The 16,243-nt window shown below is 42.1% G+C and overlaps 1 protein-coding gene across 3 annotated transcripts in view; it reads left to right on the forward strand.

Moving 5' to 3' along the window:
• The window catches only part of UNC5C (unc-5 netrin receptor C), a 379,353-nt gene that overhangs the window by 241,666 nt on the left and 121,444 nt on the right, over positions 1-16,243 (forward strand). For all 3 annotated transcript variants that reach the window (XM_089526097.1, XM_089526099.1, XM_089526100.1), the window contains exon 3: positions 12,135-12,278. In XM_089526097.1, coding sequence (XP_089382223.1) covers positions 12,135-12,278 — 144 coding nt within the window. The remainder of the gene's footprint in view (positions 1-12,134; positions 12,279-16,243) is intronic.

Here is a 16,243-nt window from a genome sequence, read left to right on the forward strand (position 1 = left end):
TCCTCCCCAACTCTTTTGCTTTCTCTATACACACACATACACACACACACACACACAGGGAGAGAGAGAGAGAGAGAGAGAGAGAGATACGCATACATGCACACACACATGTGAGTGAGTGTGTGTGGCATGTGTATGTATATGTTAGTTTTATCAAAACTTTATGTCTGTATTATTACTTACATTTTTATCCCACATTTTCTCTGGAGCAGCATGCACAGCTTTCTTCTTCTGCACTCAATAGTCACTACAACCTGTAAGACAGATGAAAGAGACTGACCAAAGTTACTAAAGTGAAAGAGACTGACCCAAGTTACTGAAGGTTTCACCATCAGCTAACAAGTCAAATACTCATATGCCAGTCAATGGTGGTGGTGATGGTGGTGGTGGTGGTGGTGATGATGATGATAATGAAATTATGAAGACAGATGATGATAAATTCATCACTGCTGTTGTTCAGTTTTTATTTTGACTGGTGTGGGTATGTGGATTTGCTTCAAAAGAATGCTCAGAAACTCACGGAGGATGCTCATACTGCTCACACATGTTTAGAGTGTAAGTAATCCATAGTAATAATTTCTGAGTAAAGACTTTCCATCTACAAAAACAAATACTGACTCCTGTATCTGGGCTTAGAATCGTAGAATTGGAAGGGGCCTCCTGGGTCATTCAGTCAAATCCCCTTCTCAATGCAGGATCTGCAGCTAAAGCAGGTAGCTGTACAGCTCACACTGTGTAATCAGTGAAGAGTTGCCAACTTTCCCACTACCCACTCATCCTGGTTTTTTGCTTCCTTAGTAAAGATTAGCGAACAGTCATACCTTGGAAAGCTTCATCTACCATTTACCATAGATAAAACTATTGTTAAAAGGCACAAAAGTAAGGGAGGCTTTTATTTTCCCTGATAAATTTCCTCTGTGGACATGCATGCCACGCCATTGTTCATGGAATATGGGGGAGAACAGAGGGAGAGAGTCACTTGACCTATTTTAGATTAGATTAGGGAGCTACATTTAATATCTCATTCCACTCTGTGTTTCTTTGAACTGATGTAAAGAAACTCTTAGAAACTAGAAAGGTCTTGTTTACAGTGGAAGCCGTTTGTTTTTTGTTTTGCAATCACATAAGATTGCACTCCTGTGCAATTTTAAGAATTTTTTTTAAAGCCATTTATGCAAACTGCAAAAACAAAAACAAAAAATCCCACAGATAGAAACTGAAGAAGTTACACAGATGATTCTTCACAAATGTGACAGCAAGGATTCAACAATCTGAGTAGGTCTGCAATAAAAGTCCCTCTTGGTTGGCAAGGCTTAGCATGAACTCTGCAAATGCCCTGGGATATTTTTCAGGAGGAGAAACCTCTGGTGAGAGTATTGTCTGGAAAATGTACATATATTTTTCCTATATATTTTCCTCATTTGCTAAATTATTTATTTATTTATTTATTCATTCATTCATTCCCTACCTCTCCTCAAGGCTTGAGGTAGGATACAATATGTTAAAATAAAAAACACAATTTAAAAAGTACCTGGTGTTTTTTTATTTGAATGGTGTACTCTGTGCAACTGTGGTTGATGCTTTGTCTCTCATGCTTAATGACATCAGCTGGGTGTGCCACCTGTGACATCACAAGTCATCATTCTTAGGTCTCAGGTTTTTGCCCTGAAAACTGAGACCCTGGGATACTTCTGACCTGGCAAGTTTGCATGAACTCTTTTTATCACTGAAGAAAATCAAAGACAATCCTTTGACCATTTACTAGTTACTATGGAAGGGTCTCTTAATAGAGGTGCTTCACTTTTTAACTTTTCTTCTGATTTTTTTTTTAAATACAATCGGCCCTCTGTATCCACCTTCATTTTGCTATTTTATGTACTGTAAGGGAGACCATTTTACTACATTGTATATAATGGGACTTGAGCATCCACACATTTGAATATCCATAAGAGGTCTTGGAACCAAATCCTAGCAGATACCAAGGACCCATTGTACTTTTAAACCTTTTAATTCATTGCTGCTTTTTAAAGCAGTCTTTTTAAAAAGTGTTTTAATGTTTTTTTGGTTTTTTTTAACATTATGGCTGATTTTATTTCTGTTCTGTTTTAATCTGTATTATGCGCTACTGTAGGTCCTTTCCTGGGAGAAAGGTGGGACATAAAATAAAGAAATGCTTGGAGTGGCTGCTGTTCCTCCCTCTCCTCCATGTTTTCTTGCTCCTGCCCTAAGCTCTCCTCTCCTCTCCTCTCCTCTCCTCTCCTCTCCTCTCCTCTCCTCTCCTCTCCTCTATAGTAAAGGTGGGGGGAGAGAGGCCCAAAGCAGATAGGCCAAAAGTGCTGGCTTCAGGACGCATTGGGGGAATGGTGTTTAGATGACTCATGTCCTGAATGTGACCAATGCCACACCATCACGGACGAATCGGGCCAAGAAGGAGCGAATTGATCCACCCCTTCCAGTGGCCTTGTTTAGGACCATGGTGGCAGCCCAGATTGTGACCAGGTACATTTGGTCACCGGAGTCCCAGCGCAAACACCGCCAAAGCGGAACAAGCCCGTTCCATCCTGGCCATCTGTTTTGTCCTGGAGTCTCTGTATAGTAACCACCCTGCACTGAATCTTGGTACTGATGGAGGTTTCAGAGACTGGAGGAAGGAGGACAGAAACCTGTTACCTTCCCTGAAAGTCTGTGTACTTTGAATGTTTGAATGAACAGTGGAAGGAACATCTTTACATAGAGAAATGTGAGATCTCTTTCTTGGGATGTCATCAAATGAGGCTAGGCATTTACCTGCTGGGGGTGCTATTTCCTCCATTCAGTAGTGGTGATGTGTGGGTTGGATTCAATGGCCTCTGAAGCCCCTTTTAACTTGATGATTCTGACTGGATGGTGGAAGTAATTTCCAGCAACCGTGGCTGACTGAGTCTGTGGGAAAGTATATATGCAGCTGGTGAGGCCCTCTCACCCAATGTTCTCAAGCCGGACCCTATGACTGTGTGGGTCTGGGAATGGTAATGTACATGCATGTACATATTTGCTACCAATGTCAGATACAATTAAGGAAAGATTTCATTAATTACTTAGAGAAGTTCCCTTAATTCAGTTGCTTTGATAAAACAGATCTACTTAACTTCTTTGGTAGATTTTGGAGTACCATTCAAATCTTTTTCCTGAATGCTTGCCAAAGGGATGAAACAGGATGGTTGTGTTTGTTCTTTTTTACCAGGAATATTCTGGGCCCACTCTGTCCCCTTTGTGCATTTAGTCTGAAAGAGTCTATGAATGTATACCTATCCTTGATTTGGCAAGGTCCTTAATCATACAAACAGCATTTATGTAAAGGCAGTTTTATATCAACACAGATTTGAGGTGTTACACTAAACAGCAGAAGGAGCTAGGCCCAGACAGAGACAAACAGGAACAAATACTCTCTGTATCTAGGCATGTTTAGAAAATATCCAAAAGTGGTTGCAAGAAACTCCAAAACAGTCTTAATGTTGGTTTTGGAATAATATTAAGAATATAAATCCTTGACTATTTTGTTTCACATGCAAAGATTAATAAATAGGGCAAGTTTTCTTCCCATTGAAGGAGAAAATCAACATTCCTTTACAGTATTTTACCTATATTCAAATATCACAAAGCATTGCAGAGGAATTATACTGTGCTAATAAAACATATGTTTTTTGTGCAAACCTTGTTTCTCAGCCTGCAAATCTGTTTAAACGTCTAATTAAATTAGCAGGTTGGTAGTGCCTTTTACTTTCTGATGTGCTTTAAGGTTCATCAAAATGTTATCAAAAGTAGAACTGGAAGAATATTTGAACGCTTTCCCCCAAACTCCAGGAATTTTGAGGAATAGTTTTCATAGAATCTGGAGGAAGGCTTCATACATGATACCTCATGAGTATTCACACAAGCTTCATAGAATGGAAGCACATCCAGGGAATACATGGAGGTGTTGGATGTACATTAGCTCTCCGCAGGATTGCAAGACTTTGCCCATTTTTGGATTCCTAATTTTTTTAAAAAAAAAATCTATAAATATACAGCTATTTGCTTTTCCCATTAGAATCAGCAGACAGCAAGACAGCATCAGTAGCTCAAATCATATTTAAAAATTATTATAGATATGAGTCTAGTGTGGGATTTTCTTAAGAAGCATGCATGTGCTCAGACAGACACACATACACTACCCTGGATGTTTTTAATAAGGTTTGGCAGCAGCATACTTTAGATAAGAATCTTCCCCATCCCTTCCTGGAGAAACTAAGGTAGGGAACCTAGAACTTTAGTATTTCCACAAGGCACAACATTCTGTTGTATCATTTCTGTGTTCAGAATAGAGAATCACAAGGTCAAGGAATGACTTCCACCATCCTAGAATGTTGTACAATTATTGCTGCTCATCATGGCAAATAGCAAAAGCCTAAATGAAAGCACACGGCATTCCATTACCAATTTTTAATTACTGGGTTTTTATACAGCATGCAGCACTTATTGAGCTTTCTGGTCTTTGCAAACTCATGCAATTATTCCCCTACAATTAAGTTTGTTATGACATAACTTTAAATGGAAAGCACATGCTTCTGAGCCCTGGTGTTTGAATTTATGCAAATATATTAATGTATGCAAATGTGCAATTTCCTGGGTTTTTCTCAGAGGTTACTGGCAGTTATTCAGTTGTGGATTTTGTGTCTATAAACGGATGAGTGATGCTGATTCTCCTTTGCCAGCAACTAGACAAAACAACTCATTTAAAACTTTTTCCCCATCTTAGTTGATCTCCTGGTGTGCAAGACTGCTCAGTTTCTTACCTTCATCATAACAGCCCCATTGAATTGTTCAGTGCTATACTCAGTCAGCATGTAGAAGTAGTGAACTGGCAAAAGATTATCTCTGTTCCCAGGGAATAAATATATGCATAGAAATATGGAACGGGACAGGAAACAGCCACATTCCTTCACTCACCCAGCATTTTTTCTTCCCTAAACTTTAGGCTATTGCTTGGTAGGCTGAGCCCTGCACCTAGATGCTGACCCTACTTATGGAATAATTACATTTTGGGCTACAAAAATCAGAATCCACCAGCGAACGTGGCTATTCCTGAGGATTTGGGGACTATTGGTCTAAAAGAGCAATTATTCCTACTTTTCAGTGGGTTTTCTGGGTTATGTAGCCACAATGTGGAAGAGTTTATTCCTGACATTTCACTTGCATCTGTGGCTGGCATCTTCAAGATGCCAGCCACAGATGCAGGTGAAACATTAGGAATAAACTCTTCCAGAATGCAGCTACATAGCCTGGAAAACCCACAGAAAACTATGGATGCCAGCCATGAAAGCCTTCAACTTGAAATTATTACTAACTTTGATTCAGTCTGTCAATCAGGTTCCGAAAGGTAAAACACAGAATGTATAAACTAGTTCCTCATTTTCAAATGCAAAGAACTAAAATATTAGGAAAGTAAGATGAAGGATATTTTATGCACAGACGCAAGCTTAAAGGATTGCAAGCTGATCTCTTAGAACAATTGACCCTTTCCCTTCCTTACCTGGATTTACTGGAGTTCAGATTTATCACGTTTCTGAAATCCCAATTCTCAACTCCTCTTCTCCACAGCTCTAGGCAGGAGGAGAAATCTCAAGACAAGAGTAATGTCTTGAAAATAAAAATCCTCTGTGCTGATGGCTTCTGCTACTACAAGTTACACCAGCTAAGAGTTACTTTCTCTTGGTGGGGGTGGAGGTTCAATGCAATTCATGGGACATTTAATGTTGAACAAGATTTTCTAATTTGTTAGACCTTGAGGTTTTTATTTGAATGACATGTTGTGAGCTACTTGATGCTGCTTTTTTTTTTTTTTTTTGCTATCATGCTTATCTGTCATGCTTAGGAACATTACTAGGGTCAGCCTCCAGTGACATCACAAGGGCCTGCATGGTAGTCTCAGATTTTGGCCCTGAAATCTCAAGACCTGGGATGAGTCTGACATGGCAACTATTTGAAATCCTAGGCCCCATTCCCACTGGGGAAAAAAAGCAGCTTATATTGCTGCAATTCTGACTCGGATTTTTCCCCGAGTCAAATTTGAATCTGCTCCCTCGTTCCCATTACGAAAGGGGGCAAACGGACTCAGGTTTTTTTTACCCATGTTCTCGTTCCCATTGAAATTATCTCGGTTGTAATTTGAAGTGGACTGTTTTGCTCCCCATTCCCATTGCCCTTCCAGAACCTCTTTTTTTAAAAAGCAGCTGTCAATCAAGTGCCTAAGCCCTGGTGGCGCAGTGGTTAAATGCCTGTACTGCAGCCATTCACTCAAAACCACAAGGTTGCGAGTTCAAGACCAGCAAAAAGGCCCAAGCTCGACTCAGGCTTGCATCCTTCCGAGGTTGCTAAAATGAGTACCCAGACTGTTGGGGGCAAATTAGCTTACTTGTTAATTAGCTTACTTGCTGTTCACCACTATGATCTTTGGAATAGCGATATATAAATAAAACAAATTATTATTTACTATTATTGACACCACAGCCAATCAGAAGCTTAGCCACTTTTCCCCTCTGGGAAAGGAGAGGGAGCCTCTATTTCCCCCATGTCCCTTTGCCTCCCGGGCTCTCCTGTGTCTTCCCAGAGTGCCTCTATTCCCCCAAGTGCCTTTGCCTCTTGGGCAATCCTGTGTCTTCCCAGATTGCCTCTGGGAAAGGAGAAAGGGAGCCTCCATCCCCCCCAGTCCCTTTTCCTTCCCCATTGCTCCCTGGGCTGTTTGGGGGGCGATCGAGCAGACATGTAAAAAACAATAATAATAGTTAAAATGGTGTTCAATGGCTCTCCTCACATGTCAATCTATGCATGTGGAGCAGGGGAGAGGTTCCAGGAGGTTGTAATGTGTTTACCGTATTTGGACATCAATGTAGCAATTTTCTATGTTTGGACGCCCGATAGAGCGCCTAAGCCAGTGATGGCGAACCTTTTTAAAGTCACGTGCCAGGGGCGGGGCTTCTACCCCCAGGATGGGTGCTGAGGTGGGGCTCCTGCCCTCCAGGGGGTGGGGCTCCCGCCCCCTTTTCAGAGGGAGGGAGCCTCTGGCCTCTGAGGGTCCCTCCTGGGGCCATCAGAGGCCAGCAAAAGGGCCCTCGACCTTCCTTCGCTCTCCGGGAAAGGGCTCCGCAGAGCCCTTTCCCGGCAAGTTAAGGCAAGCCGGGAGGAGGAGGAGGCGGCTGGGTCCGCGTCCCAGCCCCCTCCTCCTTGGCTTTGGCTCATCGGGAAAGGGCCCCGCGGAGCCCTTTCCCGGCGAGCCAAGGCAAGCCGGGAGGAGGAGGCGGTGGCTGGGCATGCGTCCCAGCCCCCTCCTCCTCGGCCTTGGCTTGCCGGGAAAGGGCCCCGTGGAGCCCTTTCCTGGCAAGCCAAGGCAAGCCAGGAGGAGGAGGAGGCGGCTGGGCGCGCGTCCCAGTCCCCTCCTCCTCGGCATTGGCTCTCTGGGAGGAGGAGGAGGTGGATGGGCACGCGTCCCAGCCCCCTCCTCCTCGGCCTTGGCTCACCGGGAAAGGGCCCCGTGGAGCCCTTTCCCAGCGAGCCAAGGCAAGCCGGGAGGAGGAGGAGGCGGCTGGGCACACGTCCCAGCCGCCTCCTCCTCGGCCTTCGCTCCACGCGAAAAGGCTCCATAGAGCCCTTTTGTGCGGAGCAAAGGGAAGCCGGGAGGAAAGAGGGCTGGGAAGAGGAGACAGACGCACACGTGCCTCTGTCTCCTCCTCCCAGGTGCCATTTTCTGGCTTCCCGCTGTCTCAGAGAGAAAGCAGGAGGCCCAAAAATGGCAGGGAGGAGGCAGAATGGGCACGCACCTATTCCACCTTCTCCCTCCCGAATTCCAATGGGAACGATATCAGTGCAATGAGGATCGAATGTGCGCTCAAATGGAAATGATGCCCCATAATCTGCATCTGGATCCACTTTATAAGCCAGTGGGATGGGGCCCTAGTTTAGTGTGAATGCTAGCTATTCTCAAACATGGCAAACCTTGATGTAGTATGGTAGTCATATTCTTAGCTCATAAAGAGAAAGGCATTCAAGATTTTCCTTTTCATTTTTCTATGTTTTTCTGTCCTTCTTTTCTCCTGGGTGAGATGAGATATGGGGAGACACAGCACTAGAGGAAGTTTTCCTTAGGCACAACTATGGGCAAATGTTTCTCCTGTCTCTAATTTCCTTCCTCAAGCAGAAAGGAAGAATGGTGGATTTCTTTCAAACTGTAGGGAGAGGATTAGCACATTCTTCTGCATTGTGTCTGATCATTTACTGTTGTTGAGAAACTTAATAGATTATCCCCCCCCCCTTTAAAAATATTTCAGGCTGCTTCTACATTACTGAATTAATGCAGTTTGAGACTACTTTACTTTCCTTTACTCAGTGCTATAGAATACTGGGTTTTTTTCAGTTTTGTGATATATTTAGCCTCTATCATAGAGTTCTGGTGCTACAATAAACTACAAACCCCAGGATTTCATAGGATGGGGTCATGACAGTTAAAGCTGTGTCAGACTATATTAATTCTGCATTGTGACAGCAGCCTCAGTGCAACTGCCACTTTCTTATTGTACTTTTGTTTGCTAGTACAGCCAACGGTAGAGAGTGTTAAGATACTTAACAATGGCGGGATACAAACGGGCAGGGGAAGACATCTTGGAGGTGTATTCTGCTGAATACGGAGCCTTCAGACCTCCCGCCCCGGGGGCGTGGCTCAGGTGATGGGGCTATGGGGGGTAGTGAAGACGCCTCACCTGGGGCTGTTTCTGACCCGCAGTTTCCAAACCGCCGCCTCGGAGGACGCTGCAAAGAGAGAGGCAGCTTCCTCACGGGCGGCCAAAAACGGGGCTTTTTTTTTCCTTTGCCGGCTGGCGGATGCGCAGCTGCGCAGCTGCAGCGCTAAGCAGCGGCGGCAGAAAGCCTATGGGCACATTTAAAGTGCCCAAGCCCCTTTAAAACTTTTTCCCCCGCTCTGCCCAAGAACAATGGTGGTCTCCTGCCAGCTGGTGATCAGCTGGTGTTGGCATCCTTGCCCGCTTGCACTTTGCCAGTGTCACCAGCATCATGGATGCCTCCTCTCCTTTGGTCCCCGCGCTCCTGCTGAATCTGCAATGCACAGCCACAGCTGTCGCCGCTGCCACCGCTGTCCCCCTGCCATCCCCCATCACCTCCCTTGTACATATGTAAATATTTACAGTTTTAGCAGTTTTTATTGTTAGGTGAAAATGGCACAGGAATGTGTGTAGGGGCTCACTTTAAAGTCCAAACTTTCCAAGCAGCGCATGCGTACATGTTGCTCTAGGGTTAGGGTTAGGGTTAGGGTTACGAGTCTTAAAATGCGCTGCAGCTGTGCTGCAGCTTCCACACCTGCATGGCAGCTGACGCTGCAATTAAAGCCTGACTGCAAACTGCGCATGTTCCAGGACCCCGACTCATTATGCGACGCAGCAGACACTGAGCTTTTAAATGGGCAACTTAAATTAGTGGCGTAGCAATTCTGACGTACCGGTGCAGCAGCTTACAGACGGAGCTGCGCAGCTGCGCATCAAACGGAAAAGAAGCGGAGAAAATGCCCTTTTTAATGCCGCTTCTTCCCGCTTGGGGCGTGCGGGGGGCGTGTTCATGGCGGCATTCAGGTAAGGCCTGTCTGAAGGCTCTACCTTCATGACGTCATGAATACACCCCTTTTTGCCCGTCTGTATCCCGCCACCAGCAATAGCAAGTACATATATGCAAAAGTGCATATATATGTATAGCTAACACATCATGATTTCAAGCAAAGCTTATCATGTAAGCAGAGACAAACTGAGACTTGTTAGAATATTATATATAACATTTGCAGTGCATGTCATTAACAGGTTTACACAGCATTTTAAAATATTAACATACCATTTAGAGTTCATTCTTTATAATGTATTGACAGCTTTAAAAACACATCCTTTGATTGCTTAAAGAGGCATATGACTGTGAACTTTACCAGTTGGGGATTCTTAGCAAATGCCTGACTTTCTAACTATTGACGGACAGCAGTGTATGAAATTTTAATAATCATCATACTTATACAGAGTTGGAAATAATCTTGTAGGTTATATATCCAACCGCTTTCTTGACACTGAAATCCAGACCTACAAAAAATGCAACTTGTGGCAATCCACCCTCTGCCTGAAGATTTCTAGACAGGGAGAAACCACCACACTTCTGGATACCAGTGTTCAAGTAACTGTGAAACACCTAAGAGCACCTGGAGCTGTTTTGAGTTTTTTAAACAATAAACTAGGCAAAACCTCACCAAGGTAAAACTGATGCATGAGCATGTAGTGCTGTTATTAATATAACATCTGTTCCTTGTCTTGAACAAATAATCAGAATGTGCAGCCCACATAGCATAGTCCATTTCCAAACATAGTTAGCATGGTCATGCTTGGGTTTATATGAATACACTCCTACTGCAATTAATTTAAACGAACCAAAGCATATTGCTGTCACTTTTCAAAGGTTACATTTCCAGAACTGAGTCTGTGCAAACAGGTAAAAACTTTAACTTAGACTATTGCAAATCAAAATGTAACCAGGGTTGAAGCTACACTAGGGCTCTGCCCCAGCTCCAAAATGTATTTTTCTTTTTCCAGTTTGGCTCCATTTCAGGGGCTTGTTGTTAACTGCCCGAGTCTACCCCAGCTCATGGCAACCCCCAGAGTTCAGCGCTCAAGGAGATGTTGTGATGACAATTAAAGTGCTATAATTGTGTAATGTGAAAGGGCCTCAGGAGTATAGGAGAAAGAATTTAGGTATACACACAGACATAATCTCTACCTCAGAAAGCAGGGGAATATCTCAGTAGAAATAAGATATGTTTTAGGGGCTTATTGCATAGATAAGCATCCTGATATTATCACAAGATTTTTGGCTCCAATTTTGCCACCCAAATACATCCCGTGTCCATCCCCGCTTCCAGGAGGGCTCCGGTGGCCATTTATTCAAACCAGAAAACTCCTGGTTCTGAAAAGAGCTGTGAGGAGCAGCTCTGGAAGCGGGGATGGACCTGGAATGTATTCGGGCAGCAAAATTGGATCCAAAAACCTTGCAATAATATCAGGATGTTACCTGAATTAAAGGTTAGGGTAAAATGATTTAAATATCCATGCAATAAGCTCCTTAGATTCTTGGGGGAAATGTCAATTTCAGTTTTTTAAAGGAAGCACAGGAAATAAACAGTTGCCACTTTTTCTAGGTATGTTTAGCAGTCCCAGTCCCAGGTTGTGTAGAGTGGGACTTTAAAGAAAAATATTCTGAAAGGCTGGGCCATATTATCAATGGTTCAGTTGGTATAGTAGAATGAGGCCCCTCACAGACCCAGTGCTGAAGAGAAATGGTATAGCTTCATTTCCATTCTTTTTCAGTCACTTCCATGGATCTCCTGATATTTCTAAGTTGTAATCTTACAGTTGCAGGTCTGAATTACCCTTGAAAGTTTGGTGCTGTTATCTGTTGTATTTTGCATCTTATTTTATATTTATTCATTTATATATGTGACTTTTAGGATAACTCATTAATGTGTAAAAAGGGAGCACAATTTTTTTTAAACTATTCTAGAGACCCAATTAGACCCTAACCAGCCATGCTCCAGGGAGATCATACAATTGCTTCTTCGTCCCTTCCTTGCCTTCCTCCTTGACATACTTCCAAGGCAAAGCTAAGAGGAACACATTGCTTGGTTGTTTGCTGCTTCCACCATTTCTTGTTTGTTCATCTTCTCTGAACCCACATAGAAGGGACATGTGAATAAATACGTACCAGACAGGTACCAACTTATCCCAACTTATCCCATCAGCAACAATGAGGAAAGAACCCTCACCTTTTCTCTGTATCTTTTGAAAATCTTGAAACAGTTGTGAATGTGAACATTAAACCATATAAGGGATCTACTTGATCAACATTATAACAATGTGCAAGGGCTTCGGAGATAAGCTTAACACATTATCTTTTTGTACAGAGATTGCCCAGCCCACCATGATGGTAAACCATGTGTTTGCTGCTGTTAATATTCATTGAGTATATATACATTTTCCCCTCCAAGTACTGAAATAAACATGAAGCTATTGGTTGTGTTTTGGTAGGACTGATTGTCCGAGAAGTAAGCATCGAGATTTCACGCCAGCAAGTTGAAGAACTCTTTGGCCCTGAAGACTACTGGTGCCAGTGTGTTGCCTGGAGCTCAGCTGGCACTACCAAGAGCAGGAAAGCCTATGTTCGTATTGCATGTAAGTGTTTCTTTTCTTATGTCTATAACGTATCTTGTTATATCTTGTTTCAGTGGCAGAATTTTGTATCATGCTATGTCTGATTCAACAATAATGTGCCAAACATCAGTGCTTACCTTTCAGTGAGTCATTTTGGAGTGTTGTATCACAAGGATAATGTTGTACAATGAACTCTATGCAGACTTCTTCAGATATATATATATATATAGGTTACTGTTAACCTAACATTTCATGATTAGTTATTTCTCTTCCTACACTGTTGGCACCCTCAACAATGAGAATGAATGGAAGAAGATTGCACCATACTGATTTATTACAGTATATACTCTAGTATAAGTCTAGAAATTTTAGACAGAAAGTTGACCCCAAAAAACTGGGTTGACTTACCCATTAGTCAGTGTAAGTATTTTACTTTAAATCTTATTTTAAAAAGGAGGAGGAGGAGGAACCATCTCCTTCTCTGAGTAGATTGGCAAAAGGCAAGAGCTTAGTTGATCCCAGAAGTACCTAAAAGAAGCACCTCTACTCTCTCTGCCACATTGCCACTTCTGACTGTTTTGAATGCCTGGGTGGGAAAACGGCAGTGCTGGCACCTCTTTGGCACTTCCTCCCAAAGAAGTGCCAAGAGGAACTGGGATTTGATGGGTATGAATAAAAAGTTTGAATATGTTTGAAATGCTGAAGGGTATGCAAAATATTTTTGCCTACATATAATACTGGCTGGGAGATTTTAGAAGCCTTATTCCAAAACAAGTAATTTTTCAGGCTCTGGCTAAGACCAATAGTGCTTTTCAAATATGTTGTTTAGCTTTTCAGTATTTATTTAGTTTGCTAAATGTATGTAACAGAAACCTGTGAGAATTAGTATGATTCTGAAGTCCTTTGTGAGCATTTCTTTGGGTACTGCAGAAGAAATGAAAATGAATAGTGTTTTCCAAATTCACAAATGAAAATTGGATATTTATTTCTCTTGACAGACACTTGAACTTCCAAGCTGTACCATGTGGATCCATTAATCTGTCAGATCTGAAGTGCACTGCAAATAATGGCCTTTAATCCAAGGAAATTGTCTGCAGTCAAACAAACAGTTATTTTATCCAAATAAACCTCCTGACAGGATAAATGCAATCCCATGATTGTAGATGAGATCCGTGTAACCATTTTATTTTATTATTTAGCAAGTATGAATAGAGACTACATATGGCTTGGTTTGCCTCAATTAAAGGGAGAATAAAGGTTTGGTTTTTTTAATGCCATATTTATCCTATTGATACTCATACAAATATTGAATGGTTTCTTCTGCTGTCATATCTGTACTTCACCCTTCCCTTGACACAACTCAAGGTGAACAATTCTTGGAAACACAGCTATCTAGACTATTATACAAATATTTAATTTTCATTAGTCTTCCAAGCGAGGAGTGTCCTAATGCAGTATTTGCTCTGCAGATTCTCATTCCACTGACATATAGACTGAAATGAGTTTACTCTGACTTACAGTGGAGGCAAGACACATTAGTCAGAGTCTGGGATTTTTTTTTACATACTTTTTAAAAAATGTTTGGCCTTTCGGGAAATGAAACAAACAGCTTTTGGTGAATGCTCACTAGAAGCCAGCTATCTGTCTGGCATTTAGCCTGGCATTTTAGTGAAAGAGAATTTCTCTTCTAGTAAAAAAATGAATTCCCCAAGGGAAAAAAGTTTGATTAGGAAGTACAATTTTCCTATGAAAAACTGTAAAAGCTATTAGAATAATTCTTTCCCAAAAATGCAAGGACATAGAGACTTTAAGTTGAAAATGGCAATCATAACTGATTCTTCTGATAAATTTTAATCTGTTTTCCATTTAAACTGCTTATTTTTTATTTTTAATGTCAGTAGAAATTTAAAGTATTTGACCAGTCTTTCTGAAAAGTTACCAAAGATGCACAAATTGAACACAGAGCCCAGTAGATCAATCGGGACTGTTTCACATATGGATGTTTTATTGTTTGATTACTGCACCATCAACTGATACCATGAATATGTGTGTATAGATAGTTACAGATTTATTGTTACTTCCCTACCTGCTATTGTTATGTTCCTTTAGTTTGACTCCCATATATGGCAACCATACTATAGAGTTTTCTTGGGAAGATTTATTCAGAAGAGGTTCAGCATTGCCTTGCTCTGAGGCTGAAAGTGTATGACTTGGTCAGCATCACCCAGTAGATTTCACTGATTTGAATTCTAGTTTCCTGGAGTCTTCATCCCAGACTTAAACAACTAGCCACTCAGATTGTTGCCTACTTCCCTGCTTACTCAGTACTCTTTGAGGGAATCAGCTCACATATTCAGTTTTTGATAAGCAAGTGTAGCGGTGATCAAATATTTCTTTAAAAATATCAAGGTATTAATATACATGTATGAACCAGCTGAGAAAACCTGCACTAACTGAGGTTTCCATTTGGAAAGTAAGATATGTCTTAAACATGGTCATATATATTGGCTTGATTGATTGATGGAGGGATGGATTCATTGTCTGATTTTATATCCTATTTTATTCTCAATACAGGATCCAAGGCAGCATATGACACCTTAAAAACACAATACAACTTTAAAAAAAACCTCTTAATTCAAATCTTAAACTACAATTAAATTAACTCTGATTTAAAAACACAAGTTAAAACAACATTAAAAAGACATTTAAAACACAATAAACATAAAACATTCTAAACATAATAAAATAAGAACACTACACTCCCTCTGCTCTTCTGGGACATTGTGCAGGTGAAATGGTGGCAGAGAAAAATTATTTCTTTGTGCTGGAAATGTCATAAAAATGCTGATGCATGGTACCACATGTGGTGGACCTGCCCGATAATAGAGAAGTTTTGGAAATAACTTCATAAAACAATCTCAAGACATTTTTAACATTTCTTTTGATTTTGCACCAGAGCTGTACCTATTAAACATGACAAACTGTATAAAAATGACAGAAATAAATACTGGAAGCAAATTTTATATATAATAATAATAATAAACGTTTTATTTGTATACCGCCCTTCCATACGATCAGGGCGGTTTACAGCAAGTAAAAATACAGAAAAATTCCAATAAAACCATATTAAAATTACATCGATACACTTCATCACAAAACAAAACAAAGATAAAACAACAACAAATGCCCCCGGGTTAGCCAACCATTGCCTGTGCGGCCTTTGCGGCGGGGGGGCCTATAGGGACTTAATCGGGGAATGCGATTTTGAACAGGTAAGTCTTCAACTCCCGTTTAAATTGGGCCAGGGAGGTAACTGAGCGGAGCTCTATGGGCAGCGTGTTCCAAAGGGCCGGGGCGGCGATGGAGAAAGACCTCCTAGAAGTGGAGGATAACCTCGCCCCAGGAACCCTAAGGAGTTGCTGCCCAGATGTTCTGAGGGTGCGAGGCGGAATGTATGGGGAGAGGCGGTCCTTCAGGTATCCTGGGCCCAAGCCATTTAGGACTTTATAGGTCATTACCAACACCTTGTATTGCGCCCGGAAGCGAATGGGCAGCCAATGGAGGTTTTTTAAAACCGGTGTTATATGGCTGGCCCTGGACGTGCCAGTGACCAGCCTTGCAGCCATGTTCTGCACCATTTGAAGCTTCCGGGTTTGGTACAAGGGCTGTCCCATGTAGAGTCCATTGCAGAAATCCAGTCTCGAGGTTACCAGGGCATGTACCACAGTTTCAAGGTCCCTCTGGGCCAGGTATGGGCGCAGCTGGCGAATAAGCCGAAGCTGATAGCAGGTGTTCTTGACCGTCGCATTCACCTGAGCAGTCAGGTGAAGCGACGAGTCAAGAAACACCCCCAGACTGCGCACGGAGTCCTTCACAGGGAGCGTGACCCCGTTCAGGACAGGTGGAACCACCACCATTCCTGGACCAGGGGAGCCTATCACAAGTACCGCCGTTTTCTCTGGATTCAGCTTGAGTCGGTTTTCCCT

This window comes from Sceloporus occidentalis, unplaced genomic scaffold (assembly GCF_023333645.1).
Source record: "Sceloporus occidentalis isolate IW3139 unplaced genomic scaffold, rSceOcc1.0.p SCAF_5, whole genome shotgun sequence".
Classification (NCBI taxonomy): Eukaryota; Metazoa; Chordata; class Lepidosauria; order Squamata; family Phrynosomatidae; genus Sceloporus; species Sceloporus occidentalis.